This window comes from Bombus huntii, chromosome 7 (genome assembly GCF_024542735.1).
Source record: "Bombus huntii isolate Logan2020A chromosome 7, iyBomHunt1.1, whole genome shotgun sequence".
NCBI classification, from domain to species: domain Eukaryota; kingdom Metazoa; phylum Arthropoda; class Insecta; order Hymenoptera; family Apidae; genus Bombus; species Bombus huntii.
Genome location: NC_066244.1, coordinates 9183817 through 9203891, shown reverse-complemented (window position 1 = coordinate 9203891; position 20075 = coordinate 9183817). Strand labels below are relative to the sequence as shown.

Sequence of the window (20075 nt, the reverse complement as noted above, 5' to 3'; positions counted from 1 at the left end):
CACTCGAACAGATGGAAAATACCTGGTACTGCCTTCTGGAGAACTTCACATTCGCGATGTCGGACCCGAAGACGGATACAAGACCTATCAATGCCGCACCAAGCATAGACTCACCGGAGAAACAAGATTGTCTGCCACCAAGGGACGTCTCGTCATTACCGGTAAGTGACGATCATAAGAAACGATCAGTTTCAACTTCGTTGAAATCACGATTCTGATTTATTACATCGTCCTTTCTTCTTTATACTCTTCGAAGCGTAATAAACGCGTAAGTTACGTTATCGCGTAGCGTGTAAATACTTGTATATGTTTTTTAAAACAGTGAAAATCAGAATCGTGTTTCTAGTTTCGAACCTGGACGGTAATCGCGTGCGCGTACAAGAGTGGAATAATCGTCGTTCCTCTCGCGATGAAGTTAAACGACAATTTGAACGTTTTCCATTTTCCTCTCTCGTCTCTCTTTCTATTTCTTTTTTTTTTTTTTTTTTTTACAACAGTTGCTTGGTTTAGAAATTGACCGTCACACGAGATAAACGCGAGCATGTAAACGAGGACTCTTTTGCGATGTAAATCGTCCCCGCGAACGCGGTACCGAATTCGTGTTGCAGGTCGGACTTTAACTACTCTTTTATCGCGCGAACTGTGGCGTTCCGGGAAAGTATTGTCTGGGTTCGAAACTGTTTACCGAGGCAATTGATTTTCCCCGAAACAGAGTGAACAGGCCGAGTGTTTAGCCAGACCGTGCGATTAAATAATCGGGTATCTATATATTTAATATCCAAGTATCTTGGAAAATCAATTGCCTTCGGCTGAAGTAGCCACGTCGATGTACGTGTTATTTTTTAAGCCAGCCAGCTTGATCGAATTATCAATGAGCGTAAAGTCAAATTTGAAAGTTCGTTTCGTATGGTCGGTGAAATTGAAGATATCTTGTTGTTGTAAAATAGATGCAAATAGATGAAAGAACGTATTGATATTTCGTACGAGATCAAGCTCGTTGGAAAACCTGAATGCTGGGACAGGGTACCCCTGCGGGCACGCGCCACCGCCCGCCCATAATTTGACTCTTGGCATGATCGGTTTCGATGAATTTTGAAAAGAACGGAAGAAAAGAAAGAAAGAGAAAAAAAAAAAAGTAAAGAAACAGCGTAAAATTCTTCCGACGCTTTGCGGCGCCCTCACGCGATTTCCGGGCTCTGTCCTTCGCTCTCGCGTGGTAAGTCAAACGTCACTCTATAAGTCTAATATTTCACACGAAATGAAACGCTCTAGACGCTAACACGTGGAATAGATGTGATGCTCAATGCAGCTGTCAGCTTTCACCATTCTCCACTTTGTTCGTTCGTATCGAACGATGTAAGTACGTAACGTCTCGTGTCACGAGTGTTCTATCGCTTTTGAAACATATGGTATGAAGAACTATCTTTTTCTTGGAAGCAAATCTGACAGACACACAGCTTCGTTGGGTACAGAGCTATTCTATTGTCAAAGCAATCGGTCAACGACGGCAGGTGAATCCTCCTGTCGATACGAATGCGATTCCATCGAGTCTGAGTCGCATAGTGTACCGTGCAAATAACGACGGCCAAGAGATGCGGTAACGAGAATCACAATGACGACAAAGGGTCCGAGCAGGGGGGCCCACGCGCCGCAAAGACGGCTCCACACAGTCATAGCGTTTTCGTTGTGAAACAGAACCCGTGGGGAGCGTACGGCCAAAGTTTCCTTCGATGGACAACATTAACGGACTTTCCACGGAATCGAAAAGCAATTTACCGCTTCTCTGCCCTGCCCAAGGATTCCCGGTACCGGTTTATAGGTACGATATATCTCTGATCACCGATACGAGATACATGCATTAGCATGATCGAAAAAAAAAAAAAAAAAGGGAATTCAAACTGCGTAGGCAAAACTAGAAATATTGGAAAAAAAAAAACGAGAGAAAAGTAGGCTATTCGGAATGTCTGTGAACGATTACCGGAGCTAGACATTCGATAGGGAGCTTTTTCGTCCATTGAAACGATTATTCCTCTTCTACTAACGCGTCGACGAGGAAAGGATGGTTTTTGAAACGACCGTGTATCCCTCGGGGGTTCCCCGTTCCACGTGCAGACAGGAGAAATTATCTGAATCGTTATTCGCGTGCCCTTCAGAACCGGTAGGCAGTGTCCGCCCAAAGATTCCTTCAACGGACGACATACGTGGATTCAGGACGGTGCAGAACGGAAGTCAAGCTTTGATTTGCCCTGCACAGGGGTTCCCCGTTCCCTTAAACAGGTAGACAATCAATTAAAAAAGAAAGAAGGCAAAATGTCGCGCTAATCCTGCCCGATATCGATATTTGGAAAGCGATGTTGCTGTTTAATTGCATAATCAGAGCCAGTTGGAAGCGTGAGGCCGAAATTCCCGACCATCGACGACTCCAGGAGTTTCCGCACGACCATCGACGGCTCTGTAACCCTTCTTTGCCCCGCACAGGGGTATCCTGTCCTGGTTTTCAAGTAAGTTTCGTCTGGTCACGATCGATATCGTGTTCTGTATCTTTCTCGCACCTTTTCCGGATACTCGAACGTAGAACCGGTGGGGAGCGTCCGACCGAAATTTCCATCTGTGAGCAACATAAACGGTCTGACTGTCGTCACCAATGGAACGCTGCCTCTGCTCTGTCCCGCGCAGGGATTTCCGGTACCAAGTTATAGGTATGCCTTCGAATTAACATAGAAGAACGTGGCAAGTTCGAGGAGAGTTTTTCCCAGTGAACATTTCTAGAACTCGTTGACTGCTGGAGATAAGACGCGAGAAACGATCGCTAAAATAATTGTGTCGTAGCTCTCATATAGGAGTTTGAACTGCCAACTGCTATTTTAGAAAGAAGATATCGATCCAGCAATCTCGTTTCTCTCAGGGCGTTCTTTCTTCTCTATTTTCTCTTCAATCTCATGCTTTCTCCGACTGTTTACAAAGTTTTTTTAAAAATGGGCGTGTCACACTTCGCCTGGTCCTGGTCTTTTTCTCGCGATCGTTCAAGTCCGCTCAGGGGTTCCCGATCCCACGTGCGATCACGCGCGAGTTCACGCCGCGTGTACACTATATGGTAACATTCAGAGCCGGTGGGCAGCGTGAGACCGAAATTTCCGACGATCGATGACACCAGAGGATTCCGTACGATGAAAGACGGCTCGGTGACGTTGCAGTGTGCCGCCCAAGGGTTCCCTGTCCCGGTACACAAGTAAGTTGGCGACCGATTCGCGAGCTAAGTGGACGCAGCGTGGTAAAATTTCGCTGTGTTTTTTCCTTTCGACGATATTTCGCAGAGCCCGTGGCGAGTGCCCGGCCGAAACTCTCCAGCACGATCAACTTAATCGGACTCACGACGAGGACGAACGGAAGCTTGCCGCTTTTCTGCCCCGCGCAAGGATTTCCCCTTCCGTCTTATAGGTAGGGAGCTTGTCGTTAAGTTTTCGAGATGCGAAATGCTCGAGGAGAATCTGGGTTTGCCCGGTTTCTGAGAGCTTCTCTCATTCAATAGTTTCTAGGACGCTTCATCTTTGTTCCGTCGAGATCAAAGGACAAGTGGCTGTGTTAAATAACCGATGTTAATCCACGATTAAAGGGGCAACGATAAATTATAGCGCAACAGCTGCGCGGCTATAACGCCGTTTCTACTTTCGATAACTTTTCCCGTCTCGACAAACACGATCCGTACGTTTTTCCCGATGCGGTGGGTTCCCTGTCCCCGTTCCCGTGCACATGAAACGTCGACGCGTTATCAACGTTTGTTACGTGCTTCTTCCCCTTGGGATTGCAGAACCCGTGGGGAGCGTACGACCCAAGTTTCCGACGATGGATAATTCTCGTGGATTCGTCTCGACCGTCGAACACGCTCTGACTCTCCTGTGCCCTGCTCAAGGATTTCCAGTTCCTTCGCATAGGTGGGATAAGGTCGCGGAATTGTCTCATAGATCTATCGTCGTAAATGTCGTTTTATATAGAGAAACAGAAATCAAGAACGTCGAAGAAGTTCAGGCGTGACGGTCGATTGCCCTGTCCCGGCGTTCCACGCAACGAAGAGAATCGACTCAACGATCGCGTCTGTAGCGAAGGTGTTTTCTCGTAGAACCGGTGGCCAGCACGAAACCGAAGTTCCCGATGACGGAGAACTCGCGTACGTACACGGTTCACTGCGACCAGCCGCTCACTTTGATGTGTCCAGCTCAGGCGTTCCCCGTTCCAGCCTTCAGGTATAGAAACTTTGGAATTTCCAAGGCGTCGGTCGGTTGAACACGTACGCGAATCGATGCGCGGCTCGATATCAAAGAAATCATCCAGATGAAGAATAACGCGATAAACGACGCGATCATTTGCCCGGTTCGTATGGACGTATTCTCCGTCATATTTTTCTTGGTTCTCCCTTAGAGCCTGTTGCCAGCACACGACCAAAATTTCCGTCGTTGGCGGACTCGCAAGCGTTCAAAATGGTTCTTGGTGGTGCGATGACGTTGCTGTGTCCTGCCCAAGGGTTTCCCGTTCCGTCGTACAGGTAACAGTCCCTGTTCTCTGTCTTGGCTCTCATCTCGCGAATCGTTTGACTTTTTCCATCAGAGCCAGCATCAAGCACGCGTCCACAATTATCTGGTCCAAGCGATCTTCAACGATTCAGCGCCTCTTCGCTAAAAAGCGTCACCCTTTTGTGTCCAGCTCAAGGATTTCCAGTCCCGATCTATAGGTAGGCAGCGAAATAGTTCTCACGATCGGAGAACAATGAGAGCTTCTCGTAACTTTGATAAGCTTTCGATTCGTTTCAATAGATGCAGGTCCGTTCTATTCAGAGATCGGCGACTTTTTTTTGGGAGGAAGGCACGTATGATCGTGGGTCCGTGAAAAGAACTAGCTTGTTCTATAGTAAAAAGGGGGAGTCCCTATTCCAGCATGTTCAAAGACACTCTTCATAGCCTCCCCTTTACACACGACCTCTCCGTATCACGGTCTCGCGTTCTGTTTTTAGAACCCGCGTCGAGCAGCAAGCCACAGTTTCCATCTGTGAACGACGTCGGATTACGAGTAACGAAAGGCACAGGCTTTTCGTTGCTTTGTCCTGCACAGGCGTTTCCAGTTGCCACGTTTAGGTAGGTCGATATATCTGTCGAGCGTGCACGCTTCCACGCGGCACTAAGAAAAATAGACGACGTCTCGTCGTTTTCTTCCTCTCTTCCGTCTGCCGTCTCACCCTGTCCCAGTATATTAGACACGTTGACGAAATGGAATCCGTGGATTCCGCGTAAGTCCTCTCGAGAACGAGAACAAGAAAGTTGGAACGATATTCGCGACCGAGCAACAAGATTCACCAAGTCTTCGAGTTTAAACCACTTTTCCAAGAGGTTGTCCCTTTTTCTAGAACCAGTCGGTTTCGCGAAGCCAAAGTTCTCGATGATCGACAAGAGCCGAACGTTCGAGATCCTGGAAGCCCAGAGCGTAACGTTGCAGTGTCCCGCTCAGGCGTATCCTGTCCCAGTCCTCAAGTAAGTCCAAGAAGAAGAAGCGTAGGGACTCATCGTCGCACTCTAAAGATCGGCTCGTTTCTCGTGTGATCCGCAGAACCGCTATCAAGCTCGAAACCTAAATTAACCGCCCTGGACGTGAAATCGACGAACCCTAGCACGATGCTGGGTACCATTGCCACCTTACTGTGTCCCGTTCAAGGATTCCCAGTGCCAGCATTCAGGTAAAACGTACGAGAAACTCGTGGTTTGTTTTTTCACAACGTTCGAAGCGATCCTCGCGACGGCAGGTAAAGCTAGAACAACTAGTCCTCCTTGAAAACAACGAGCAGCCAATGAGCACTCTTTGTCTCACAGTAGAGCGGTTCTTCCGTCACGTGAATAGTTTAATCGATATCGCCTTTCGCTTGCTCGTTCTTTTCCGTGGATTCGATGATATCGCGATTCAACTGGCTGAATGTGCCAGTCAATTACCAGGAACAATTAGCGCGATGGTTGTCAGGACCCTGTCCCAGTGGCATAGAGCGGTCGGTGATTCGTTTCTTCCCGTAGAGCCGGTGGCCAGCACGAAGCCGAAATTTCCGATGACGGAGAATTCGCGCACATATACCACCTACACGGTGCGACGCGAGCTGCCTTTGACTTTGCCCTGTCCGGCACAGGCGTTCCCCGTTCCGGTCTTCAGGTACGCGTAAAATTGCGCTTTCATCTGGTCGAAGCATCGACTTCAGTGTACGTTTCTATCGTAAATAGGACAAATACTCTGTCTCCTATCGAAGAATCGAGTGAAGATTGAACGCGAGAAGACAGACGATAGCTCGTAAACGTTCACCGGATAGATTTCTGTTTGTCTTTTACTCGAGCCGAGGGGATACCCAGTCTCAGTGTCAGGGAATCGAACCACCTGTCGTTCATCCGTATACAGCTAACCGCTCTTTTGGTCAGAACCGGTATCCAGTGCGAAACCAAAATTCACGAACGCCGACATAAAGGTTGTGAGACCAACGGCGACTACCAACGCGGTGTCGATGACTTGTCCTGCACAAGGATTCCCTGTCCCCATCACACGGTCAGTAAGAATTCTCGAGCATAAATGGATTTTCGTATGATTCTCAGAGCCTACCTCCAGCGTAAAGCCAAAACTACCGTACGTTCGTAAAGTCGAGTTTATGGAAGGGAGAACCAGCGATGCGGTGTGTTTGACGTGTCCGGTGCAAGGTTACCCTGTTCCACTTTCGAGGTGAGACGATATATAATCGCGAGCGCACGGTCGCGCGAACCCGCGGTCGATACAATTTCCCAATGGTTCCGACGCGACGTCGGTTTCGAATGACTCGCGTTTGGCTTTCGCCGCGGCTTGTTCGTTAATTCTAATTTCACACTGTCGCCGGCTTTGTGTCGTCGCTTTCCAGAGTCGTTTTATATATCGGAAACGTAATTCCCGTTGTCACGATATTTTCCCCAGAACCTGTTGGACTCAAGTCGCCCATTTTCTCCACCGACAATAGCTTTAGTAAATACGCGAGGCGCAAGGGTATAAACGTGGTGCTCGCGTGCAACGCTCAGGGATTCCCCGTGCCAACCACCAGGTAATCTCGCGTGTCGCTCGGCAATATCGCACGCTTTGTTTAACGCGTTTATGCCTCTTAAAATACGATCAAATACAGCGTATTTTAATCGCGATCGTTCGTCGACTCGCTTCCTACGTTTAGCGCGTCGAGCTCGTCACTTTGTTCTTTGCTCGTCGTCGGGAATATTCTTTCCGTGTTTTTCGTAGAACCGGTCGGATTCAAGTCGCCGATCTTCTCCAACGATCTCAGTCTTAGCGCGTATGCGAGGCGACAGGGCATGAGCGTGGTTCTCGCGTGCAGTGCTCAGGGATTCCCCGTGCCAACCACCAGGTAATTTATCACCATCACCTTCTTCGAACGTTTGGAAAATATTCTTGCTCCTATAAAACGCTATCGAGAAAATAGCTTACAATGAAAAGCAAAGATTGGAGAGCGCTGTGTGTTTCGTAGAACCGGTTGGATTCAAGTCGCCGATCTTCTCCAGCGATGATAGTCTGAGTAAATACGCGAGGCGCAAGGGCACGAGCGTGGTGCTCGCGTGCAGCGCTCAGGGATTCCCAGTGCCAACAACCAGGTAAATCTGTCGCGCCAGTCGAGAAATCAGCTGGATCGAATGCGATGTGAAACAATCGATTTCAGAACCGGTTGCAGCAAGGTCCCCGCGATTAACGTCGGACGATTTGAGCCGTACGATCAGACGATACGAGGGTCAACCAATCTCCATTTTTTGTGCCGCGCAGGGAAGCCCTGTGCCCACTACTAGGTAAAGAATTCAACCTGGTTCGGCATATCGATTAAATTCCAGCCGTGAAAACCGTTGAACGGTTAGCTGAATTAGTTATCGGGTACTGTTGCTCGGCTACGTTCTATCGGTGTTCGGTATCGACGAACTAGAACTGTGTATGCTAGAATAATCAAGCGTCAATGTTGTTTAGAGCCTGTCGGAAGCAAAGCGCCAACCTTTGCCGGAGATCCAAAACTCTCCTTGTTGGGACGTCGAATAAACACGGATATTAGTCTTCCGTGCAATGCTCAAGGCCATCCAACTCCTGTCTATAGGTACGAAACTGGATGACATGGACATGGAAAGAACGCGCGTTTTTGCTTTCTTCTCTCTCACAAGGTAGCGCGAGAAGCGTAGGACCGTTGGCGACGTAGTCGATGAGAAAAAAAGGGGAACCCTGTCCGGCGGACTCAGGCTACACCGGCTAGAAATTTTAATGGCATTCCGCGTGACTTCGTTGTTTCCCTTGCTTAGAGCCGATGGGGATCAAAGCGCCTGCTTTTGTGGGGGACGTTAAATCGTTCTTCTTCCTTCGTAAAGAGGGCTCGGAAATGAGCATGCCGTGTAACGCCCAGGGGCATCCTGTTCCCGTAACCAGGTACTAAATTACCCATTGAAAGGCATCGACTATCGCGCTAGGCCGAGTCGTCGTCCCGTGATATCTAGTCATTTCGCAGAGCTGCGCTAAAGAATGAGATCGCGCGTTGCTTAACAATTTGCCGAACATTTCTAGTTATTCGCGGGACGATGATTTTGTAAGTCCATTAAGTGACGACGGTCAGGTGCAGGCATTGCTCCCTCTAGAGTATCGTGTTCGGTAATCCGAGATAGTTAGGTAAAATAGTTAGTCTGGTCGGTTCGAAGGCGGTCTTCAGTCCAGCTTTTGCTAATCCTGTGACAGAGCCGGTCGCCACGAAGAAGCCAAAGTTCTCGAGTGACACGAAATTATCTTCGTACGATCGTCCCAGTGATCAAGATCTCACTCTGCTCTGTCCTGCTCAGGGGTTCCCAGTTCCATCTCATAGGTATACCTTTCAAATTAATCGGCGAGTGTTAGTCAAAGAGCGTCCAGCTCACAGCATGGCCCTATGTATTTGTATGATTAGAACCAGTTGGCAGCAAAGCGCCAGCGTTCACGGGCACATTGAAGGGAGGATGGATGGAGGCTAAAGGAGATGCCAGTGTCGTACTCTTCTGTCCCGCGCAAGGGTACCCTGTGCCATCATTTAGGTAACTGATTCTTCCATAAAATATTCCTGATCGTGTCCTACGTGCTCCGATTATTCCATTGGTAGCGGAAGTATAAGATAACGCTTTAATTAAACGAGCTTCGTATTCATTTAAATCCGTAGAACTTGCGCAACGTACGAATAGGTAAAATAATCTGGTCGATTCGAAGGCGGTCTTCATGCGAGCTTTTCCTAATCCTGACAGAGCCGGTCGCCACGAAGAAGCCAAAGTTTTCGAGCGACGCGAAGAAGTCCTGGTACGATCGCGTCGTCGGTCAAGATCTCACGCTATTTTGTCCTGCTCAGGGGTTCCCAGTTCCATCCTATAGGTATACTTCTTAAATTAATCATTGGTTGTTAGTCAAAGAGCTCACAGCATGGCCCTGTGTCTTCGTGTAATTCGTTAGAACCAGTCGGCAGCAAAGCGCCAGCGATCACGGGCATTTTAAGGGGTGGATACATGGAGATTAAAGCGGACACCAGTGTCGTGTTCTTCTGTCCCGCGCAAGGATACCCTGTGCCATCATTTAGGTAAATGATTCTTTCTTCAAGTATTTCTACGTGCGTTGGTCTTCGTAATGCAGCGAGAGCGCACGTTGATTACTTCAATCGAACGACTATTCATTCAAACACAAAGACATTTCGATACGGTTAGTTTGTTAAAATAGTTAGTCTGGTAGACTCGAAGGCAGTCTTCATACGAGCTTTTCCTAATCCCGACAGAGCCGGTCGCTACGAAGAAGCCAAAGTTCTCGAATGACGCGAAGCTATCCTGGTACGATCGTGTCACCGGTCAAGATCTCACTCTATTTTGTCCCGCTCAGGGGTTCCCAGTTCCATCCTATAGGTATACTTCTTGAATTAATCATTGAGTGTTAGTCAAAAAGCTGACAGCATGGCCCTGTATCTCTGTGTAATTCGTTAGAACCAGTTGGCAGCAAAGCGCCAGCATTCACGGGAACGGTAAAGGGCGTATGGATGGAGAATCCAGCGGACACCGATGTCGTTCTCTTCTGTCCCGCGCAAGGGTACCCTGTGCCATCCTTTAGGTAACTGATTCCTCCTTAAAGTATTCCTAATTTACATGTATCGAGCATACTCTACCGCAGCCAGAGTGACGTTTTAATTAAAAGAGTTGTTCATTTAAACGCGAAAGACCTTCGCGTCGATTTCATGGGACGAGCGCGGCATTATTTGGCAATCGTTTGTGAAAACTGAAGAGCACTTAGTGGGCCAGATTGTTTCTATTACGTTGCCTTGGCCTTCTTTTCGTTTGCCCTCATCCCGTACTTGTCCGGCATCGGGCTCCCCTTTTCTGACATTCAAAGTGGAACAATTAATTCTGCCTCGCTCATCGCGTGTGCATTGTCAGAACCGGTCGGCAGCAAAGCACCGGCGTTCACGGGGGATGTGAAGGGCGTTTGGCTGGAAAAAGGAGCTGGATCCAGCACCGTGCTGCCATGTCCCGCGCAGGGATACCCCGTCCCCTCCTTTAGGTAAAGCTCTTTGTATTAATTAATCCGAAAGAAAGAAAGGAAACTGGTCGGTTGTTAGCCGAGCGCGGTAAGATCGATCGAAGACCGTGAAGAGAAAGCGTTGCAGGTTCGGACCGGATTAGTTTCGTCGGTTACTTTCTCCGTGGATGCCTCTTGCTGCACTGTGATTCTTTGATCCTTTTTAATCAGGGCCCCCCTGTACCATTAGACCAATTACGTAACCGTACAATGAATGTTGCGCCAGTTGTTGGCAAGCATTATCTTGCTCACGGCTTCCTTCTTTTGCATCTAATTAGAACCAGTCGGGAGCAAAGCGCCGGCGTTGATGGGGATCGTTAAAGGAATAATGTTAGAAGTCGAGACGAAGACGAGTGTCGTGATATTCTGTCCAGCGCAGGGCTATCCCGTGCCTTCATTTAGGTAAATTTATAATTCTTACGAAAATAAAATGTACACGTGATATTCTAACATCTGTCCTACGCGTCTTCTATAGTTAATCAATCGCACTGAATGTCGTGACTAAATCAAACACTCTTCTTCATACCGTATTCATTCTTCACTTGAACGAACGTTCTTACTAACATGTTAATGCAACTTGTCGATCGCACGCGTTTCTTGACTGCATGTACATATACATGAAATTCGTAGAACCGATCGGGACGAAGGCTCCGGCGTTTACGAGCGAGTTAAGGGGTGGTTGGCTGAAGAAGAGAGCGAAGTCCAGCGCCGTTCTGTCGTGCCCGGCTCAGGGGCATCCCGTGCCCAGTTTTAGGTAAACACTCGTTAATCGAATATTTTCGAACTGCTCTGTATAAACAGAGCCAGTGGGAAGCAAAGCGCCAGCGTTGACGGGTGACTTGAAGGGCGGCTGGAAAGAAAAGGCCTACGAGTCGACGGTCGTTTTGTTCTGCCCGGCGCAGGCTTATCCCGTGCCCAGTTTTAGGTAAACCTTCGTTAACGCACGCATCGTTTCATACTTTGGAAACCTCGCACAATTTTTGTGTCGTCAGAGCCCATCGGCAGCAAAGCTCCCGCTTTGATCGGCGAGATGAAACGCGGTTGGAAAGAGACCAGTACGTTATTCAGCGTGGTGTTGACGTGCCCCGCACAGGGATATCCTGTACCCAATTATAGGTAAATCGTTCGATCGTTAGTTGACGAATGGCTCGTTTGTTTTCCCGATAGAACCGGTTGGTAGCAAAGCACCGTCGATTCTCGGGGAAAAGGGAAGTCTCATGGAGAGGCACATGGGTATGCACATCGTGATCCTCTGCCAAGGGCAGGCTTACCCTGTTCCATCGTTCAGGTAAATCGCGAACTAACGAGATGTTGGTTTAAATTTTACTACCAGTTTGTTTGCGTTCCTTTTCACGCGTTTCGTTTTTTCCTGGCGAAGAACCGGTGCAAAGCAAGGCACCATCCGTAAGCGGAGACGCAAAACGATGGCAGAAGACCAAAACCTCATCGGGATTCGCGGTGCAGTGCCAAGCGCAGGGTCACCCGGTACCAGCGTTCAGGTACTCGAGTCACATAGCAGCTCGTCCTTCTTATCGATCGTTTTCGTAATTCCATTTTGCCTATCGAATAAACAAAAATCTCTGAATGCGGAGGAACGTCGCTCCCGAGCGGTAGACGTCCTCTTCTTTTTTGGCTTTCGTCGACACGAGCTCTTCGAAGCTGACAACCTGCACGATTGTTATATTGCCAGAGCCGATGGGAGCGAAGGGGCCGAAATTCTCGAGCGACGATCGCGTGAATTCGTTCATCCGCGCCGCTGGAAGCTCGTCGACATTGCTTTGTCCCGCACAAGGGTTCCCAGTTCCGTCGTTCAGGTAAATGACAGCTCCGCTCCAGTTAGACCTCTTTGTCTCGCGTTTATTTGATCTAGAGCCCGTGGGATCCAAGGCGCCAGCCTTTCAAAGCGACGCGAAAAGCGTCACCTATGTCAGAGCCGCGAAATCCTCGGTCGCGCTCACGTGTTCCGCTCAGGCATCGCCACCTCCGACTCACAGGTAATCTTTTGCTTGCTTTTATCTTTTCTCTTCTTCATCCTTTCGCGTTTCGCGAGTATGAGGCGGCGCGGTGGCACGTTCACGCGGGGCGAGCATTTTGAGCGTTAATAAAGAAATGTCGTTTGTTACGTTTTATGAACGTTAGAGCCGGCAGGTCGGGTGTCACCAAAATTCCCGAAATCAGCAAAATCCGACTCGTTCGAGATGGCGAATGGTGCTGAGCTCAGTTTACTATGCGACGCCCAGGCATTCCCTGCTCCCACGTTTAGGTCAGTGAACTAATCTTCGTTTGTCCATTCACCGGTTCTCTTAATTTGGCGCTTGTGTAGAGCCTGTAAACGGTGCCAAACCCAGAGTCGCGTCCACTGCCAAGTACGACGTTCTCGCCAGTTACGTGGCCACGCCAGTAACGATGCTTTGCCCGGCGCAGGGTCACCCTCTTCCAGCTTATAGGTATTTATCGACGATCTCTTAAGAGATATCGTTTCTCTACATTCAGAGCCTGTGAGCGGCGCTGCGCCCAAAGTGCCACCCACAGCTAAGATAACGGTCTTCTCTCTGCCGGCGCGAAATGCCACGGCCCTGTTGTGTCAGGCTCAGGCGCATCCACTGCCGATCTTCAGGTATGCTCGAACGAGCAAAAGTGAGGAAATCTTCGATCGCGATTATTCTTGGCAGTTTCTTCGATCGACTCGTTAGGGCGATGGACTACGGAACGCGAGAGAAACGTGAAGATATAGATTGATCCGGTGGCGTTGAATGTTTTGCTCGTTTTGCTTTCTAGAGCCGGTCGGAAGTAGTCCTCCTCGATTGCCGCCTAGATCGAAATTCGACGGATTGGCAAAAGTCCAGGGCCAAGCTTTGACGTTACTGTGCGAGGCTCAGGCCAGTCCTCCGCCTTTGTACAGGTGAGCAACGTCGTTCGGTACTCCTTCGTATTCCGTCCTAGCCTTTGTCGATCGGTCTTTATCTTCACGTCCATCGTATTCTTTGGGACATGATCACGTGCCGTGCATCGATGACGCGTCCGACAACGACGACAAGCGACATATCCCCGTACCCAATTATTACAGAGCCACGGGGTAGTGTGCGTCCAAACGTACGGGACAAGGAAGTGACTGGGCTGAAGTGGGACATCCTAGTCGATCGAACGGTGGGTCTGCCGTGTCCTGTTCAAGGTTTTCCAGCCCCCACGTTCAGGTACGGTCACGTGTATGAACGTAAACGAGGGGCCTCGAGCTCGTTCCAGGCGGTGGCGATCCTGCTCGGGTACTCAGCCTTTTCTCTCCATCGTTTCCTCGCATCGTTTCGCGTGGTCGAAGATGAGAATCGCGAGCCACGCGCCGAATTAGTCGCGTTCTCTTGCCGCTTACAGAGCCGACAGGTAACGTCGCGCCGCGTATAGCCGGTGAACGTTACGAGGGTGGCAAGCTCGTCGACGTTCCAAGGACATTGGTGGTGGCTCTGGACTGCTCGACTCAGGGATTTCCTGTCCCAGTGACAAGGTACTCCTCTTTCGTTCTCGGGAACACGTTACGATCGCGTTTCAGAGGGCACAAACAAGATAGCTCCGCGTTTTTCGGGCAAGAGATTCGAAAGGGAAGTGGTTTTGGCTGGTAGGGGTCAGGATATCGCGCTGACTCACGCGCTGCAGGGATTTCCCGTACCTCTGACAAGGTAGACACCACCGATTATCTCGCGGTTTCCCTATCGTTCCCCCCCCGCTGGTTTCCAAAGTTGTCGTCGTCGTCGTCGATGAGTCGAGTCAGTTGATGTCTGTGCGTTTCGCGAGGCATGCTACCCGGTCAAGGAGCTTGTTCTCAAGGTAAGTAGCATGGAACGTTTAAGCATAGTCTACTCAAGATACTAACCGCTGGGGAGAAGGACGAGGTACGTAATGTGCGTGTTTAATTCTTCGCGAGAAGGGGGTCTCACGTGTGTGTACCAATCGATCGGAGCATTAACTGAATGGTAATAGGAGTACCCAGTTGATCGCAAGTTCCACTAAGAGAATCGATATGCACTAAGAGCCTCTTTCTCGCAGAGTCTCTTTGTAACGATCGACGAATTAAAAGAAACGAATCTAATTACGAATAAATGTAGCAAAGAATGAAACGAATGAGGACGACTTAGTTATTCTGGGCAATGAATGATATCCTTCCAGAACCGTCCGGTCGTACTGCCCCAAAAGGGACTGGAGACGGCCTTAATAAGTACCGCGGGGTAGAGGGCGAGTCTCTGGCGCTGGCGTGTGCGGCACAAGGCTTTCCTGCCCCGATCTCTAGGTACACACAATTCCGTATAGCTTCTCTTTTTTTTCTTTTGTTTGGTCGTTTGGTCTTGCTCCGCAGAGCACGGATCCTATTTTCGAAGCGTTCCATCCTTACCCTCTACCCCGTGTCGGGTGGCGGTACCGCAAAAATCCAAGAAGTCGGACGTTCGACAGAGACAGAACGAGAGAGGCGAAGTATAAGAGACAAATAAGACACAAGAGGCAGACACGAATTGCCGTAAAGCATAAGAGATAAGGGGAACGAAAACAAAGGTAGCCTCGAGTGAGAATAAAAAAAAAAAAGAAAATACGAACAAAGAACAAAGCAAAGAGAGAACGAAAAGAGAAAAGCAAGGGAAAAAGTGAGTGGGCAAAGCGTGCATAACGATGATCCAAGATCCCAACGCCGGCCACTCTCGTAAACTATCTATATAGGAACGACAGACGAGCTTAGAATAGAGAAGAAGGATGATTATAGGGCGATTTTTGTTGTTGTAAGAGACCGATTTCTTTAGTCGTGATTTGCTCGCGCCACAACTCGTCTCGTTCAACTTTAACGCATCTTGCATTTTGTTCTCGATTTAAGCTGAACGTGATCGTGTTTCTTAGATAGTTACAAAGCGAAAAAAACAGGGAAAATCGACGATAAATCTTCGTTAAGAAGGAAGAAAGAAAAAAAGAAAGAAACGAAAATTGTGTATCCCGTATCCGGGGCCAATCGGACATGTTGGTTTTCAGTGCCGACTGGAACCCCGTGGCGCAACCCCACGAGATAGGTGACGGAAGCGCGACTCTGAAAAGGATGCGGGCCCTCTTCTCCTTCGGTAACCTCGGTGCTGATCCGGGTGGTCCGAGAGGGTGTCACCCGATCAATGGGGCGAACAATGTTGCCCAGCACCTGCACACCTCCAATAAGTCCCACGATATCTGGCTGGTAAGTCCTCGCCACCTTCGTGCTTCCGTTCATCCGTTCGTGTATTTCACTGCCCCACACCCTCTCTTTCTCTCACTTGCCAGGATTGCGCGTCATGATTCGTGTAGTATGTCTCGCGCGTTGTCCACTTGCACAATTGTCACACGTCGTGTCGCTCGATTGTCACCGCCTTCCTGAACCTCTTTCTTGTTCGTCTTCCTAATATCGTTCCAGATCCAATTCCTACGTTTACGGGAACAAGTCTCCCGTGATTCGCTGTACATTATTCACACACGAGTGGTGTGGAAGCTTATTTTAATTTCGTTAAGCAGTTTTTAACACGATCCATCCCGATCTTGGAGTAGATTTTTCTTAATTTTAACCCGGTCGTCCGTTTCTTTCCGTTGTTAAGTTCTTCCGCCTCTAATCCATTCCGGTGATCGTAAATTGTCAGTCAACACGTGGCGAAGATCGAGAGTAAGGACGACGCACACAGCGTGTCCCAGTTACGTTCTTGACTCCACGGCGATCGCCTTCTCACTTTCTCCCTTAGGCATACGATATACATTTCGGCTCTGAGGTCTCGGCGTGTGTGTACGGGCTACGAAACCGATGCTTCTCTTGCGCATTTTTTGTTTTTCGGCCGTAACGAAGTTGTCGCTGCCAGCCTTCATTCCCTCCGTTTCCCAACCTGCTCTGCTTTACGACCGCTATTTACGCTCCAGCTGTTGTTGAAGCTCTCTTTTTCATTAAGTTTGCGTACTCGTGTCGTAGCGAGACACGCGCTAATGAGCCATCAGTAGAGACAGAAGCCCGCGCCCAGAGACGCCCAAAGCCCTGCCTATATGGAAAATGGAAAATAAAAGCAGCATGGAACGAAGCGAACAGAAACGTCGCGTATCGACCTGGTCGTACCTCGTGTCGATCTTCGCTGGTATGCATTCTCTCCGCCAATATCACGCGATCGCGTTTCTTCCCATCCACACGGATCGAACGTTTCGACCTTTGAACCGGCAAAATGTTTCCATTGGCTTCGTTTCATCTCTTTCATTTTGTATGAGAATCGATCCGCCACGAAAGCGCCTCGTTCCAGCAGCCGACTTGCGAAAACAATCCCCTTTCATCCTGTCGTTTCAGATGGTACAAGTTCATCGAAGGCTCCTCTCGTCGTCAACCTGTCCAACTCAATGAGCGCGTTCGTCAAGTTAGCGGAACACTGATCATTCGCGAGGCTCGCGTCGAAGATTCTGGCAAATATCTGTGCATCGTGAACAACTCCGTCGGCGGTGAAAGCGTGGAGACCGTGTTGACTGTAACAGCACCACTGGCAGCGGAAATCGAACCTAACACACAGACTATCGACTTTGGAAGACCAGCTACTTTCACGTGCAACGTCAGAGGAAATCCGATCAAGACCATCTCCTGGCTGAAGGATGGCAAACCCCTTGGACTGGAAGAACCCGTGCTCAGAATCGACAGCGTCAAGAAGGAAGATAAGGGAATGTACCAGTGTTTTGTTAGAAACGATCAAGAAAGCGCCCAGGCAACCGCTGAACTGAAACTTGGTGGACGATGTGAGTTTTGGTTCTAAGGAATTCGAGTCTATGGCTCGTAGTTCACATTTTTAAGAGACCGTTTTGATTGCAAATGTTTTTACATCCACAGTCGAACCCCCGCAGATTCGCCAGGCCTTCGCCGAGGAGACTCTTCAACCTGGACCCAGCATGTTCCTCAAGTGTGTCGCCAGCGGAAACCCAACTCCTGAGATCACCTGGGAACTCGATGGCAAACGGCTATCCAACACTGAAAGGCTTCAAGTAGGGCAATACGTTACGGTGAACGGCGACGTGGTTTCTCATTTGAACATCTCCAGCATTCATACAAACGACGGTGGGCTCTACAAATGCATTGCCGCTTCAAAGGTAAGAAGAGTCACTTTCTTCCTTTTGAAGGAATAAAGGAGAACGAAGGATGGTAATGATGGGATAATTTGGTGATTACAGGTTGGATCCGCTGAACATTCTGCGCGTCTCAATGTCTATGGTCTGCCCTTCATTCGTCACATGGACAAAAAGGCTATCGTTGCTGGTGAAACTCTTCGCGTGACCTGTCCAGTAGCCGGATATCCGATCGAAAGCATCGTATGGGAGAGAGACACCAGAGTTTTGCCGATCAACAGGAAACAGAAGGTCTTCCCTAATGGCACGCTTATCATTGAGAACGTCGAGAGAATGAGCGATCAGGCTACTTACACCTGTGTTGCACGCAACGCTCAAGGCTACAGCGCAAGGGGAACATTGGAAGTTCAAGTTATGGGTAAGTTCCAAGTTTCTTTATGTCTTTAGGATCGATTTCGCGAACTTCGATTATCGCGTGTAGTTGAAATACGAGTAATCTCGAAATTTGAACAGAGACGCGATATTACGACGAGTAAATGTTTCGATCACACGTTTTCAAGATATACGATATAAAATATTTTGTTTATTACGAATTAAGATTTTTTAAAATTTTTTTTAACGTAAAGAAACAGATTGTATAATCGCGAGCAATCGGTAAAGCGTATCGGGATCCTGCGTAAAACGTTCTTTTCAGGTGATGAGAGATGATTCGACGAACGCTATAGCGATACGATAGCGTTCGACGTTGTCTCACAACTCTAATGACGACTCTTTCAGCGAATCCTGTCATTTGTCGACGATGTCGATAAAGGCTAAATTAGGTGCAATCGAGTATCTCGGCCGAAAATCGAGAATCGTGAGAACTGTGTAACATAGAACCGTGAAAAAAAGCCGGTGGATCGCGATTCGAGAATTGTCGCATACGGACACGGACGCGGACACGCACACGGACGACGACCTCGTTGCAGATTTCACGAACACTTTAATCGCACGTAAAATGGGAACGTCTCGAAAAGAGGCACGAGCGCTTTCGTTGGAATGTGGGAAGTTGGTATGGCGGTGGCCAACGATCGACCGTAAGAAATCTAGTGCATTCTTGTCAGAATTGTTCTCTCTTCGCGCGTCCACCACGCATAGCAACCGCTGCTCCACAGAGTACCGTGTCTCTGAACGTATATTAACAGCCAATGGGTTGGCTTCGTCGACGCGAATCGTTTTCCATCTTTTGTTATCGATCGATCTACGCTTTCCATGTAAACGAATTTTTGTTGTTTGCCGTTTTGTACATTAAAAGAACCATGAAGCGAAGCCAACTCATCGACGTATACACGTCAGTACACGTGACGTACGACACGTACACAATCACGTACATACGCTCGCGACCTGTCATTACACGTCCATACATCGATCCTCCACCCTCAGTGCCGCCCACGATACAGCAGTTCTCGTTCACGAAGCTACCCATGAACGCTGGAGAATTCGCAAACCTGCAGTGTATCGTACCGACCGGTGACCTGCCTTTGAACATACGTTGGAGCTATCCCGGAGAAGAGATGGGCGGTTCCTCCGGCGTACTTGCGAAGAAGGTCGCGGATCGCGTTAGCATGCTCATGATCTCAGTCATCACCGCGAGACACGCGGGGGAGTACGTTTGCACCGCTGAAAACGCGGCTGGAACTGTGTCCCATTCGACCACACTCACCGTCAATGGTTCGGGACTATCATCCGTTCCTAGAGAAATATGATACACTTTCTCGTGTTTATTTTTTCTTCTTCTTTCGTTTCGTTCGTTTTCTGCACAATCCTGGCAAAACGCACCGTAGCGAAGTCCCTCTTTGTATCCTGGCCTGTGATCTCCTGCATTGAGAATTCCAACGATCTCCTCTGACTGAAACGTTCGCTTTCGAGAGACCTAGAACGCTATCGTTGTTTCACGATACGGACGACGATCATTGCGCCGCAATCAGATCCATAGGACTGTGTGCATGCGATGAGACGCGATTCTAATTGTACGATGACTTCAGTTGGCCCGCAGCTTCTACCGATCGCTTTCAATGCCGAGGTCGCCAACTCGGGAGACTCCGTGTCCGTACCTTGCTCGATCTTGAAGGGCGATATGCCCATGGATATATCGTGGGCGTTCAACGGCGTGCCGATCGACACGTCGAAAGACGCTAGTATCACTATCACAAGAATCAGCAAACACCTGAGCACCCTTATCATCGACGGCGTCTCTGCAAGACACGCCGGAGAGTACGCCTGCTCGGCATCGAATCTCGCCGGTTCCGTCAGTCGATCGGCAACCTTAACGGTGAACGGTACGATTTCCACTTCAACCCTTGCCACCCTTTTCCCTTTCTCTGTATTCTTGCGAGCTATGCTTTCACTGTGACAGACTACTT

At 48.9% G+C, this 20075-nt stretch overlaps 1 protein-coding gene across 50 annotated transcripts in view; it reads left to right on the top strand.

Moving 5' to 3' along the window:
• The window catches only part of LOC126867648 (cell adhesion molecule Dscam2), a 56289-nt gene that overhangs the window by 13659 nt on the left and 22555 nt on the right, over positions 1-20075 (top strand). For 32 of the 50 annotated variants that reach the window (XM_050622376.1, XM_050622370.1, XM_050622390.1 and 29 more), the window contains exons 6-10: positions 12-161; positions 13966-14095; positions 16913-17349; positions 17441-17697; positions 17779-18091. In XM_050622376.1, coding sequence (XP_050478333.1) covers positions 12-161; positions 13966-14095; positions 16913-17349; positions 17441-17697; positions 17779-18091 — 1287 coding nt within the window. Of the gene's footprint in view, positions 1-11; positions 162-7519; positions 7644-9287; positions 9412-10874; positions 10999-11226; positions 11351-11588; positions 11713-11763; positions 11885-11974; positions 12096-12466; positions 12591-13374; positions 13499-13965; positions 14096-14140; positions 14268-16912; positions 17350-17440; positions 17698-17778; positions 18092-19095; positions 19384-19697; positions 19992-20075 lie in introns of all 50 variants that reach the window. The other 18 variants (XM_050622373.1, XM_050622408.1, XM_050622411.1 and 15 more) reach the window with 12 other exon arrangements.